This window comes from Emiliania huxleyi, assembly GCF_000372725.1.
Source record: "Emiliania huxleyi CCMP1516 unplaced genomic scaffold EMIHUscaffold_94, whole genome shotgun sequence".
Classification (NCBI taxonomy): Eukaryota; Haptophyta; order Isochrysidales; family Noelaerhabdaceae; genus Emiliania; species Emiliania huxleyi.
In genome coordinates this window covers 464963-478733 of record NW_005195017.1, presented here as the reverse complement: position 1 = coordinate 478733, position 13771 = coordinate 464963, and the positions used below count along the sequence as shown (strand labels likewise).

General features: G+C 63.5%; 2 protein-coding genes across 2 annotated transcripts in view; both read left to right on the top strand.

Annotated features, from left to right (window-relative positions):
* Positions 1 to 367, top strand: EMIHUDRAFT_221100 (hypothetical protein; the record flags this gene model as incomplete). The annotated part of the gene is made up of 2 exons (XM_005756954.1): positions 1 to 119; positions 250 to 367. The coding sequence occupies 2 exons, from the start codon at positions 1 to 3 to the stop codon at positions 365 to 367; spliced, it is 237 nt and encodes a 78-aa protein (XP_005757011.1).
* Positions 368 to 10932: 10565 nt separating this feature from the next.
* The window catches only part of EMIHUDRAFT_107722 (putative two component response regulator), a gene marked incomplete at both ends in the record, with an annotated part of 4924 nt that continues 2085 nt past the window's right edge, over positions 10933 to 13771 (top strand). Inside the window, 6 exons of the mRNA XM_005756953.1 lie at positions 10933 to 11523; positions 11772 to 11987; positions 12289 to 12383; positions 12482 to 12572; positions 12977 to 13131; positions 13211 to 13515. Of these exons, the coding sequence (XP_005757010.1) occupies positions 10933 to 11523; positions 11772 to 11987; positions 12289 to 12383; positions 12482 to 12572; positions 12977 to 13131; positions 13211 to 13515 (1453 nt within the window). The remainder of the gene's footprint in view (positions 11524 to 11771; positions 11988 to 12288; positions 12384 to 12481; positions 12573 to 12976; positions 13132 to 13210; positions 13516 to 13771) is intronic.

Here is a 13771-nt window from a genome sequence, read left to right as displayed (position 1 = left end):
ATGAGCCAGCCGGCGCGGCGCGAGCGCCGTGCAAGCTGGCACATCGTCTGCATGCTGCCGTCAATTCTCTGGTCGACGGCGGTCAATCTCACGATTGTCGATCAAAACCGGCGGGCTTTGTGACGCCGTTTACGCAATCGTTTTTTGGCCTCGCTTTCTCTTTTGCTTGGTTTTATTTTGTTTTTTCGTTTGCGAAGCGACAGAGGGGGGGGCGGGCGGGCGCTAACTATGGGCAACTACACGTCGAAGGTTCGAGGACGACTACTCGCCGCCTGGGTCGTTTGGGGCGCGCGGCTCCGTCGAGGACCGGGCGCGCCCCTTAATCGCGTACAGCTCCGGTCGTGTCGAGCGGCGACGTCGGAAGTAGCGGCGGCGAAAGGCAGGGTCCACATTCGGTGCGAGATCTTTGCGGTAACTGCCGTTGCAGTAGCCCGAGAGCTGGTAGCGGAGGCAGCAGCTGCGATGGTGGTCCGTAGGCGAGGAGAACGGACCGGTAAGGAGAAGCAAGAGGGGATACTCGTGTCCACACAGCCGCAGTGCTGGCGGAGATGCGCTCTGTCGCAGAAGATCCGCAAGCACCCAAGTTGATGTTGCGGTTGTACTCATTCTGCTTAGCCTTCGAGCCAAGCAGTTGGCGGCCGCTGTGCCACCGTGCGCCGAGCCTCTGTGCCCAGCCAATCACCACGGCTCGCGCAGGTGCCCATGGTGCCAGCCAACGTATCGAGCGTAAGCCGGAAATGCTGTGCGGCAACACATCTCGCTTGTGTGCCGCACCAGCTCTCATGTCGGCCTCAGTGCCGCACTGCTCACTCCGTGCACTCACCGCCGGTCGGTACCATGTCAGGAGACGGAACACGGAGGAGCTGTATAGGTCACTAGAGACCCACACCATCGCTACATCACCACAGCCACCAAGTCGGATACAAGTCGATGACAATGTGCGCGGCAGGAGAAACCCAACAGGATGAATGACAATGTGCGCGGCAGGACAAACCAAACATGAGACACGGTTACACAAGGACGGTCAGGCACAGGCTACGGTCAGGAAGTAGGTTTGAGTTCACACTCTCCAACAGCCTCCACGCCTAGGCTAGGCATTCTCGCGGCTGGTTCACTCCCTAGCCACTTGCAGCGAACAAACTTTGTCAGAATGGCGTCGCGCAGCTGGCTGGCGAAGGCGTCGCGACGGCGGGTTCGGCATCGCGCCACCGGTCGCGCGAGCTCTCCGCGCGGCCCAAGCGTCTCTAACCGATGACAATGCGCGCTGCGAGTGCGCTGCATGATGCCGAGCAGGGCGTCTGGCCCTGCTCGACCCATCCTTCTGCTGCCTGGCGCCAGCGCTGCAATGAGGCGCGGCGAGAAGTGCGGATCGACAGGAAGCGTCGGTCCGAGGCTGCTCGGATATGATACCCGAGCAGCCTCGTACCGATGCAGCGTTCAGCCATCCGCGTCCCTCGATGCTTCACTGCTTGGAACCTGCTGCTCGTCGTTGTCTTGCATTGGAGCAGCAGGCCGCAAAGCATACGATAATCGGGTCGTGCGTTCGTCAGCTATCGCTGGAATCGTGTCTACTATATGCGTAGGCACCACGCCGGCCCGCAGGACCAGCTCCGCCGGGCCTACGTGGCTCCGGTCAACCCACCATCTCACCGCGCCGCAACGGACGCCTCGCGGTGCTCACAGGAGGCGCACGTTCCGATTTACCCAGCTCACCACAGAGTTTTTGGGAGGGTCAGCGACACTGTAATATTCCTATGAGCAGTTTTAATTTTACTGTGTACAGTCATTAGCAGCTTTAAGATTTGCCAGCGATTCATACATATCTCGGCCTAAATCTCGACGAGTTTTCGCATCAGTTTTGTTAATGACACAGCCACTTTTGGACAATGTTTTGTAACGTCCAACAAGATCGATGTCGATGACTGTTCAAACTGGTGCTCTCTACGCGGGGCGCTGATCGGAGCCATTGACACGATTCGAGCGGCGATGCTAAGCACGTTAGCCATGGCTGCGCTTGGGTTTCTCATAGACCGTGCAGTTGGGTGTGAATTCAATTCTTGATACGGTATTTTGCTCCTTGCCCAGTTGGATGCGCAGAAGCTCTGTGAGGTAAGTGAAACCTCCACCACCAATGACGACCATGCGTCTGGCTCGGGCAAGCAGCATGCGGGTGAGTAGGGCGCAGAATAGGGCATCGCTGTGACAATCGTCGAGCTCGACAAACTTGGCTGGAGATTGATTGGCCCAGACGGAGGCTTCGAGAGCGAAGAATGACTCGGGGACGTACTCCCTGACGGTCTGTGAGCCTCCAGGCGCAAGGTCACGGGCGAGGAACCAAGCACCTTCCCATTGTTTGACGCTATCCTTCAAACGCAGCATGAACTCCTGCGCGGCATGCTCAAGACAACCAGGCTCCACATTTCTGTTACGATAGAACAGCATCTCGGAGCGCATGTGCACAGCATCGTACATGTAAGTCGAGACTTGATGCAGCCGCTTCTGAATGAAGGAATCAGCTCGGGTGAACAAATGATGGCTGTAGCCGAGACAGTTGGTCTGGAACTTGTGAGTGGTGGCGGTGAACGACTCTTTCGAGCACATCCGCCCACCTACATCGCAATCTATTCCCATCCAATTGAGCACCGCGATACTTTCTTTCCCCACAAGAGCGGGATGGTGTTTCAAGATGCTAGAGAAGGACACGTTGCCTGCCACTGGTCGCGTAAGGTAGACACACAGTACTGGTGCGTCGGACCCCACCACCCATTCATGAATAAAGCTGGCGTCCATTCTCCACATGAATTCATCGCCACACGTCTGTGGCTGCTCGACACACCTCCGCCATATCTGAGGACATGGCATCGTTCCGTACTCGTCTGCGGGTCTAAACCAGTGGCGGTGTTGAGGCGCGTGCACGTAGATAACGACTGCATCCAAGCGGCCTTTACTGTTGGCAAGATAGTCGCTGACACGTTCCGTCTTCGCCCCATTGAGCGGGCACCTGGGCTCGTCAAACGAGGACACGTTTAAGTACTGGTCAATGTTCCTCACGCGACGACCGTTGTTGATGCCAGCAGCTGCGCCCTGGTAGATCGTCATATCGGTGGCCTGGTCGAACACGCTCGGCAACACAGCAACTCGCCCGACGACCTTGGCGAGGGACACGAACTGCATCAAGCTGGTCGTCGCTCCACTGAACTGCTCAATGATGTGAAGCACTATCAATCGCGCCATGAAGCCGAGCAGAGGAGCGCGATGCGAGAGAGGATAGCGAATGCAACAGGTACTTCCATGGAGAGAGGATACCGACTGCAAGCTCTTGCCTTCTTATGCCTGCGGCGCACCCTAGGGGTTGCGCTGTTCTAGCGCTGTTTTGCCGATTGTCAGAAACACCTCTCCGACGCGCTCGACTACTTCTCTCTCTCTCGACTATAGTCTAGGCCTGCTTCTCATCCGCCGCTGTATTGAGGGTCAAGAAAAGAGAGAATCGTCCCGCCGCCGCGACGAGGCCGCCCCCCTCCTCGAAAGGGACGGCTCGGGGCTAGGCCGGGAACACACACACACATAGCACATGGAGGCGCCGGGGTGGATGGTGGGGGCGCGAGAGATTCAGCGGCACTCCGAGAGAGCAGGGTCGAGGCTGCCGTTCCGGCGTGTTGCAACCCCTCGCGGTAAAACACCATCATGTCACCCTTCACGGGTGACAGCAAGCTCTTTACCGAGGGGTCAGAGCGGAGGGTACGCTCGCGCGGCGTGATTCCCGCCGTCTTTCGCTTCGGCTTTTTTTGCTACAACCTCCGTGGCTCGCCGTTGTGCTCGCTTATTGGACCCATTTCGACCACTGCGTCGTCGCTCCGCCGTGAACTGTATCGTCGTCGTCGTCTCTAGCCAGTCACTCAAACTCTCAGAGGTGGGCTAAAGAGGATCCGGAGCACGGTAAGGACTCTGGGGCTCTCTCCGAAGGAAGCGTAGCGTACGCGGAGGGAGCTCAGAGTTACCCCGTTCTCTGGAACCTCTTGGAGCAAGAGGAACTCGCAAGAGACGAATGCGATTCGATCGGGCGGTAGATGAGGGATGGTGGTGGGTCGCTCGAGAACTGACAGGTTGGCGCCTTCTGAGCAGGAGCCGACGCTACGTCAGTAGTCGGGAGCTGTGTCAGCAGCCTCGTGCTCGGAGGTCCCGCGCACAAAGCGGCGGGCAGCGGCGGGCGCGGGGTAAGGGTTCCCGCCCGCTAGGCGCTGCCCTCTGCGCCGAGGCTCGACCCCCTTCTCCTCAGTTCACTAGCACAAACTAAAGTTTGTTTATCATGAACTGTATCGTCGTCGTCGTCTCTAGCCAGTCACTCAAACTCTCAGAGGTGGGCTAAAGAGGATCCGGAGCGCGGTAAGGACTCTGGGGCTCTCTCCGAAGGGAGCGTAGCGTACGCGGAGGGAGCTCAGAGTTACCCCAAACCGGAGCGAGGGAAGGAGCGATCCCGCGGTGAGCGACACACGATGTCGATGAGAAACCAGGGAGGGGGTAGGTTGCGTTCGTTTGTCACTCGCCATGCGCGTCCCTTGGCTGAGTAGGCAAGGAGAGTTGGAGTATTTCACAGTATTTCCAGTATCCCAGTATCCGAGGTGCTGTGGCGCAGTATTCCAGTATACTGTCCCGTTTTGCTGTTCACAGCTAGGGACGGCCTCTGCGGCGAAAGTCAAACAACCCCACCTACCTACCTACCTACCTACCTCCCACAGGCAAACCTTCGGCTCCCGCTCAGAGGCTCGCCGCGCCCGTGCGGCGCGCCGAGGCGGCGCCGAGGCCGGCGCCTTGCACCCGGCCCGCGGCCGGCACCGCCTCGCCCCACAACTGACCGCCCTGCGGCCCCTGCGCAGGCGTACCACAGGCGTCGCTCAAAAAGCGACGCCGGGTGTGGGCTGCTCCCTTGACCCGTCACCCGCCGCGCCCTCGCCCGGCCGCCTCACCGCTCACGGAGCGTGCTCGCCGCCGCCGCCGCGCGTCCCGCGCCGCCACGCATGCCCCTTGCCCTGACGCGCGCTCTGTGCAGCGGCGCAGAGCGCGCGTCCCTGGCACAGACGGAGCAGCGGCCGCGCCAGCGGTCGCTGCTCCGCCCCCCCGTCGCGCGCGCCGCGCGCGCGCTGCCGCCGCCGCCGCCGTCGCCGCCCCCTCCTCGCCGTCTTCCCCACCCTACCCTCTGTTGCGCGCGCCGCGCAGCCGCGCTGCGCGCCCCCGCCCCCGCCCCCGCCCCCGCTCCCAAGCGCCCCTTCCCCGGTAGGTGTGCGTAGAAAGTAGAACCAATCGAGAGGTGGCAGAAGCCGCCGTGTGTGACACATATTGCGGCACGTGAGAGTGAGACAGAGCCCCGGCAGCGGCCAGCGCGCGCGCGCAGCGGCCAGCGCAACAGGCGTTTCAAACAGCAAACGGGACGGCCTGCGCAGCCTCTAACTATTTCAGACACGCAAAGCAAGCATTTTTACTGCAATACTGCATGCTACCTGCACACGGCCCTTGGCCAAGTATCCCACTTGAGGCAAACTGCGGGTAAATAAATATTTTTGAAGGGATGAACGCGAGCTCGTGGGGTCTACGAAAGCACCGCTTGGCGGTGTCAGAACCGCCCTCTTTGACCCTGGGGGGCCGAATCTGCGCCCTCTGGGCCCCGGCGGCGGTCCCGGAGAGGGCCGGCACGCGGGCTCCGCCGACGCTCTCGCAACGCGGGTCGCGCCGCGCGCCTCCCAGACGAAGCGTGTTGGTGCGCGACGGCGATCCTCGCCTGTGGGGAGCGGAGCACACGCGTCGGATGGCGAGGGCAGCACAAATATTGCACTCATGTCCCAGCATGGCAGCAGCGGGACGGGTTGGGTGGCGTGAGGACAGGGTGGTGAGGATGATTCCACAGATCTCGCTGAAAATGGCCGTGTCCTTCCCGGGGGAGGCAGGCGAGCACGCACCTCGCGTCTGAGCGCGAGTCGACGAGTGGTCGCCGAGAGATCGCCGAACCACGTTTCGAGTGCGCGCGCACACAGCACAGCTGCGGGTTGTAACTCGACTGCCGATCGCGCGTGCGGGATGTAAATGCAGCTCGCTGGCGCCAGTGCACGGTGGCAGGGACTGGAGGCTCGGCCGAAGGGGAAGAGCAGTCCTCAATCGTCACGTAGAGGTCGCTGGGCGGGATCAATCGAACTGCCACACACCTGGAGCGGAGGCACATCAGGTCTTGCGGCACACTCTCCGACAGATGCATGCCTTTTGAGCAAGCCCACGCGCCTCCACCGTCGCGTAGTATGCCAGCGGCACGCCGGTACGCCTACGAGTCGTGCACGCTCGGCAGAAATCGGCGTCGAGACTGCCTAGCGCGCACATCGAGAGCGCCGAGTTGTGTTGCCGCGAGGAATCCTGCTCGAAGATGGGGTCCGAGCGGCGCCTGATCGCATGGGATGGATCAGTGGGGCTATCACGTGGGTACTAGGCCTGCTCAGTCAGGAGTTGGCGAGTGTGTGGGAGATTCACGCCCGTCGCTCAACGTCTGTTGAAAAACTGTTCGCTGAGCAAGCTCACGGTCGAGCGGGCTTGACGCGCGCTTCAGGATAGCAAGAGGCGTGCCCACTCCCCTGAGGAGCGTGCGGGCACGCCTGGGAATCGTTTTGGAGCGACCATGGACTGGGATGACAGCCGGCGAGCGCTGCGCCAAAACCATGGCGCCGAAAAGCGTCCGCCCTCCGCGTGCTGGACGCTTCACGGCGGAGGCTGTGAAGTCGCGGCATCGAGTTCAACCTCAGCGCACGCACGCACCGTGCTGGGGAGGAGTTGGCCTGCGAGTGGCGAGCGCTCCCGAGCGCGCGGCGCCCCGTTCTGGCCATCTTGCGCTTTACCACCACAAAATCGCCTCCATTTTGCGCGCCTCCGGTGGCAGGTCTAGCCGGGCCCGATTCGTGGTACTTTTGATGTTTGCGCGCCGGATCTCGACTCCGCCGTGCTGCGGTGCGTCCCAAAGCAAAACGTGTGTCAGAGGGGCCAGATTGGCCGAGTTATAACGACGAGACCGCGTCTGAAGGCTATTTCACATTGGGCTCTCCCCCCCTTCTCGCCAACCCGCTAAATTCCAGCAGAGTTCTCTGCGCCTCGAAGTACTCGAGTGCAGAAAACGGCGGACCAGCTGCTTCCCCCATATGGCGCTTGCGCCGCGCAGCGTGGGCGCGGCATCCGGGACGGATGCGGGCCGCTAGTCTCACCCCACCTTACCTCTGCCCCCCCCTCCCCCCATCCCTCTGCCTCCCATAGGGCAGGATAGCACTAGCATATGCGCCTAGTGCGCACACTGGGCCCACATAGATGTGACCCGCCCGCTCGAGTGCGGCGTCCGGATGCTAGTGCTTGAGAAGACACCACAAACGCGGCACGGCCCGTTTTGGATGTCTGCGGAGATTCTGTCTTAGCACACACAGTGAGTCATTCGGAGTCATTCGATGGCCAGAGTGCGATTGTGTGTGTGCGGGAGTTGGTTTGTCGGGAGGGAGGGGCAGGCTGCTCACCCACGTGCACCGGGCCAGTGCTTGCACTTTGAATGCCGTGGGGCTCCTGCCCGTGTCCGGGCGTGGAGATGCGAGGGTCGCCCCCCCTTGCCCCACCACTTTGTGTGTGTGGAGAAATCTACCTTAACTTACCTTACCACACACACACACACACACACACACACACACACACACCGCTCACCCACGCGCACCGGGCCTTGCACTTTAAATGCCATGGGGCTCCTGTCGTTAGACGTGGAGACGCGAGGGTTGCCCCCCCTTGCCCCACCACCTCGTGTGTGTGGAGAAGTTTACCTTACCTTACCTTAGGCTAGTGCCATTTCGCTGTGGCACAGCTCGCGTGACAAAACCTTGATTTTGACCATTGCGCGAAAAATGTACCTCTCGGTGCCTTCCAGAGGCAGCTGCGACCCCGCCGAGTAGACGGCGTCACACAGCAGGTGGCGCGGTGTGACGCCGTCCAATCGGCTGGGTCGCAGCTGCCTCTGCGCGTCCTGGAGAGGTACATTTGTTGCGCGCCGGAGACGACTCGACCGCTGAGATCGGAGATCAAGCTCTGACAGGTCACACGTCGCTCCTTTGACGCCGACGTGACTCATCCGTGCAGACCACATCAGGACACGGTCTCGACGCGCTCGGTACGACGCCTGCGACCCGTCTCGGGTCAGGTGGCACGACGCTCATCGCGCCCGCCAGCGCTGCCGTACAGGTTGCCACGACGAGGTCGAGCACGCTTCTATACGCTCGCCGAGCCTTCCTTTCCATCCCATTAGGCAGCCTGGGAACGGTGGCGGTCAGAGGCAAAGCCTACGAGGGGTAGTGGAACCACATGTCACGGCTACTGCCGGCTCGACCCCACGATAGCGCCTCCGAGGGCTGACTTTGCGGCACCATCATCGGACGATGTCGACGAGTTGGGTCGCTCTCGCGGTAGCCAGATGACCTCTCTTCCTAGGAGCATCGGCCATGGCCGCAGGGAGCGCGGGGGAGGGCGCTGGAAGCAACACAGAGCTCCGTTGGAGACGTTTTCAAGATTAGCGTGTCACGTGTCAGAGTGAAATGGCACTAGCCTTACCTTACGGAGACCAGAATGCGCTGAACCAGATGGCATGCCGTACGGGGCCTTCGCAAGAGCCGGTGCACTCTGTCTGTCTCGGCGTCGTGCCGCACGCCACGCCCCTTTTTACCCCCCCCCCCCCCCCCCGCACCCGCAGGGGCAAACGGGCGCGAGGTCAGCGCTGCCCCGCCCCCACGGCCACGCACCTGGGGACCCCTGCACTTGGTGCCCCCCTGCTCTCGGTAACCCACCCTCTCCCCCCTCGTGTGTGCCCCGAATGCTCCTCGCCCCCGCCCCTGCGGATCTTCACGAGCTCGTCGAGCGGGCGATTGCGCACGCGTAGCTCACGATCTGGTACTTCACCTCCTCGACATCCATCTTCGCGAGCCACTTCCCCTCAATCAAGAGGACACGCCCGCCCTCGCCTGTCGGTACGTGACTTCAGGTGTGTGGTCTTTCTGTGCGGCGTCCTCACCATCGTACGGTACCAGTCCTCTCAGAGTGCCATGCGTCTTGAGTGCGATGCGCCAGTAGGCGGGCATCGTCTCGGGGAGATTGAGAAAATCGCACGAGGAGTGGAAGAGCCGCCGCCCCATGCGGAGGTGCCCGTATGCTCGATTGACGTAGGACGCCACTATATTCACGCCTTTGTGTGACGACGGCGTGACCAGGCGGCTCACCTGGCGCTGGTATAAGCTGCGTGTGAATATCTCGATGTCCCGGCAGTGTTGTCCGCCCTCGGGTCGCTCTTGGATGAGCGTCTCGCGTTTTACCGCGTGTCGGCGTGTCTGGTGCAGGCCCTCCGCGTTTGCCGGCGCCTCAAAGAAATTCCACGCGTACCGCTGCCATTTCTCGAGCATTTGGGGTAGGTTGGGCGGCGTCTGCGACTGCACCAGGTACCACGCACAGGATTGCACGTGATTCTTGATGACTATATTTCGGCCCCGTCTTGAGCGAGGCATGCCTCGTCCCACCCATCGCTCATACCGCTTCTCCATCTTTGCCGTCACAGTCTCCTCCCACTTGCGGGCTATCCTCTCTGGGGCGCCGAGGAAAATGCCGAGATATCGGATGAGCGGGCTCGTTGTGTTGATGTCGCGCCCCTCCTCCCACCCCTGCGGCAGGTCGGTCGAGTCACGGAGCGACCCGACCCTCATGCCAAAAGTCTTTGACCATGAGTTCAGCGCGCCCGACCCATCCTCGTAGATATTTAGCAGTCGTTTGAATTCATTGAGCTGGCCGGTGTTTCGTAGGAATATTTTACAACAAGAGAGAGACGTCTCAACTTCGCAGCCTTACGCGGGGCGGTGGCTCGACACCAAACTTGACGGCAGCAACGCCACAACCATTCCAGACGACATATTCATCGGCGAACTTCAGCGCCGAAACGGTCTTCACCTCTCGCAGTGCCGCTCGACTGTCACGCGGGCACTCGAGCTTGGGGACACAGTCGGTGGTGCAAAGGACTACCATGGCGACTGGTTCCTCAACAACGCCGCCCGGCGGCGCCCACACGACGGCGTACTTCGCGCCTGGTACGATTGTGTCGCCGCCGTCTCCATCTCCCGGCCCGTTATGGGAGATGCCGAAAAACCTGAGCTCACCAAGCAGTTCAACGAGGGCTACAAAACCGACCTGGCTGAGCCGGGCGAGGCTCCCGGGGGCAAAGACGAGATCAGTGAGGTCAAACTTTGGACTCCCCTCCGGGGTGGCTTGCCCGTTGGGGTCGGCCGCGCCGACACCGGAGGCAACCCCGGCTCCGTTGGAGACAAGTTCGCCTTCGGCAACACCGAAGAGCGCGCCCGCCTTGCAAACATGGGCTGCAAGCAACGCGGGTTCCGTGGTCAACGTGCGTTCGACCACACCACCGGCCAAGGCTACGTCAAGTCGCAGCGTGGCCACTACCATGACGGGATCTTCGGCAAACGAAACAAGTTCAACCTGCTTCTCCACGAGACATTCGGCGGCGGCTTCTCGCCGCCTGCAGTTGCAAAGATCAACCGCCTTGCGCGCAAGGCTCAACGCTCGGGCGTTGACCGCACCGCGTACCCTCCCCACTCCCGCCTCTCATTTGTGTCACACCACGCGGAACGCATCTCCATCGCTTCGGTGAAGGGGGTGAACCGTGCCATCCTCGATCGCCGTGCTAAGCTCGCTTCCGAGCTCTCACGCCGCGCGTAGGGCCCCTAGGGGCCTAGAGAACACAACCCCCTCTCTCTTTTCTCCCAGTAAGCTAAAAGTACGTACAACAAAACTCCCTCGCACGACACTGGGCACGGGACTGGCTCGCACTGGCACTAACACAGGAAGCGCTCATCGAAAGGTCCATCAACGACTCGCCGCATGCCCATACCCGACCCGCCCGCGCCGGAGGCTGCCACAGCCACCGCGCACCCGCCTGAGTCGCCGCCCAGCAGCAGCGCCTTGCCGCCCGCCGAGGAGGATACTGCCGGCGGGTTTGAGAGGCTGCGGATCCTCGTGGTGGAGGACGAGGACTTTGCGGCGCGGGTCGTGCAGGCGCTCTGCGAGAAGTGCTCCTACGAAGTCACGATCGCACGCTCGGCCGAGGCCGCACTCGACTTCCTCGCCGCCGACGCCGCGCGGCCGGCGACAGAGCAGTTCAACCTGATCCTGGTGGACATCGTGATGGCGCCGGGCCGGATGTCGGGCAAGGAGCTGCTGCTCGCGCTGCGGGTCGAGCGGGTCGAGCGCTGCGTCGTGATGATGTCCGCCATACACCAGCGCGCCATGGTCGAGGAGTGCATCCGGTCGGGCGCAGAGTCGTACCTCGTCAAGCCGATCCGGCTCGAGGACGTGGCGCGGCTGTGGCAGGTTGTGATGCGGCACCACTTCGCGGCGCTCTCGCGCCGGCAGGCGCGGCAGCAGGCGGAGATGGAGCGGCTGCGCGCCGAGACGCTCGCTGAGCGCGAGAGGGTGCGGCGGGAGAGGCTCGAGCTGGAGCAAAAGGCGCCAGATAGTCGAGATATGGTCGAGATGTAGTCGAGATGTAGTCGAGATGGGTCGGGGGAGGCTCGAGCGAGCAAACGCCGCCCGGGCCAGCAGAGACTTGTGGGCTCGGATCGGATCGGCCAGTGCACGAGCGGCGCCCGAATAGGTGCTGCTCGCCGGGCAGCGCCGACTTGTTCCGAGCGGTGAATGATGAGCAAGTGTGGGCTGCTCAGGTGCTGCTCGACCGGCAGCGCGAGCGGATGCAGCAGCAGATGATGCGGATGCTGCGCTCGCAGATGCGGCAGTACTGGCAGCTCGCGCAGACATGCAACGACCTCATCCTCCACGCCTCGCGCCAGGGCGTGTTTCTCTACATGTCGCATAAGTGCAAGCGGCTGCTCGGCTACGCGCCGACCGAGCTCTCCTCCTCGCGCGACAATCGGCGCCGGGTTCACCGAGATGAGCCGAGATGAGCTGAGAGAGGGGAGAGCCCTCCTCCTCTCCGCGCCACCCGCCCCGCCGGGCTGCGAAAGGAGGCCCTCGCACCACCTCGCCAAGAGAAGCCGAAAGACGCCGATGAAGCCGAGATGAGCCGAGAGAGGGTAGGTTGGTGTGAGCAGGCACCGTCCACCCGGACGACCTGGCCGAGCTGCGTGCGCTGGTGGCGCGCGCAGAGGCGAGGGAGGAGGAGGCAGCGGGCGGCAGCGGGGAGGCCGCCGAGGTCAGCCGGCGGTCGGGCGGTGTCGGTAGGCGAGGGAGGAGACGCCCCTCGTGGCCGAGGGCGAGAAGCTCACGCTGCGGGTGCGCGCCAAGGACGGCGCGTTCGTGCCGCTCCGATTCCCCATGTGCGCCCCCCCCCCCCCCCCACCACCACCACCACCACCACCACGAGCTGTGAAGAGGCGCTCTTCACACTTCTCGCCCCTCGCGGGGGTGTGAACAGGTACCCCGTCGCCGAGCCGGGCGAAGTCCGATCCGTCATCGGCGCGCCCGCCGTCGCCGCACTCTGCCTGGGCCGCATCTGCGACCCTCGAGTCGGAGCCCTCCTCAGGCGCGCTGCCGCGGCTGCACTCCCTGGCGGGCAAGAGCCGCCCGCGCGCGCCGCTCACCGACGAGTCCCAGTCGGAGGACGGAGAGGCGCGATTACCCGAGATTCCCCGAGATTACCCGAGATTACCCGAGATTACCCGAGATTACCCGACGAGTCCCAGCTGGAGGACGGAGGCGCGCGACCAGCGGAGAGGAGCAGAGGGGAGCAGAGGGGAGCAGAGAGGAGCAGAGGGGAGCAGAGAGGAGTGGACGGCCGGAGGACGGCGAGGCGAGAGCCTCCTCCCCCTTCTCACCGCCCCCCCCCCGCGCGGTCGTTCTGCGTGAGGGCACCCGACGGCGGCGGCGCGTGTGAGGCAAATCCCTCCTCACTGCGCGCGGCCGCGAGCAGGCGCCCGCCTCCCTCTCCTCGTCCCAGTCCGAGGCGTCCCTCTCCTCGAGCCACCCCGCCGAGTCGCCCTCGCCGCCGTCGCTTCCGGCGAGGAGCGAGTGGGCGGCCTCGCTCGCGCAGGCCGGGCCGCAGGCGGGGCCGGGGCAGGAGCAGAGGTGGCCGAGCCTCTCCCCGCGGCGTGCCGTGGGTGAGTGGAGAGCGCCCCGGCTTGCTGAGCGAATCGGCTGAGAGTAGGTCGGCGTCGCTCTCGCGGCTCCTCGCTGCAGCCTTCTCCACCATCTCGGAGGAACTCGGCGAGGAGGGGGCGGCGGCGGGCGGCGAGGGCGCCAACGGCGGGGAGGGCGTCAGCGGCGGGGAGGGGGCGGGCGGGGACGCGGGCGGGGACGCGGGCGAAGGCGGCGGCAGCACGGCGGACGGCGGCGGCGAGGGCGGCGCGGAGGCGTTCGGCAAGGCGAAGCCGCCCTTCAGCCCGTCGCTGCCGAGGGGAGACGCGGCGCGCGCCGCGGCGAGCAGAGGAGGCGCCGCCCCAGGCTGGGCGCGTCCGTGACACGGCGCCGCGTGTGCGACGCTTGTAGGAGCGGCTGCAGCACGAGTGGGACGCGCTGCTGCACAAGTTCGAGGCGCGTTTTCCTAGACCCTCCCGAGACATTTGCCCAGAGTCGACGGGCGCCGCACCCCTGCACCCTTGCACCCCTGCACCCCTGCACCCCCCCCCCCCCACCCCAACCGGGGTTGGGAGCGCGTGCGCGGCGTCTCTCCACAGCCCCTCGCCGTGGCAGGCGCCGGCGGCGCAGT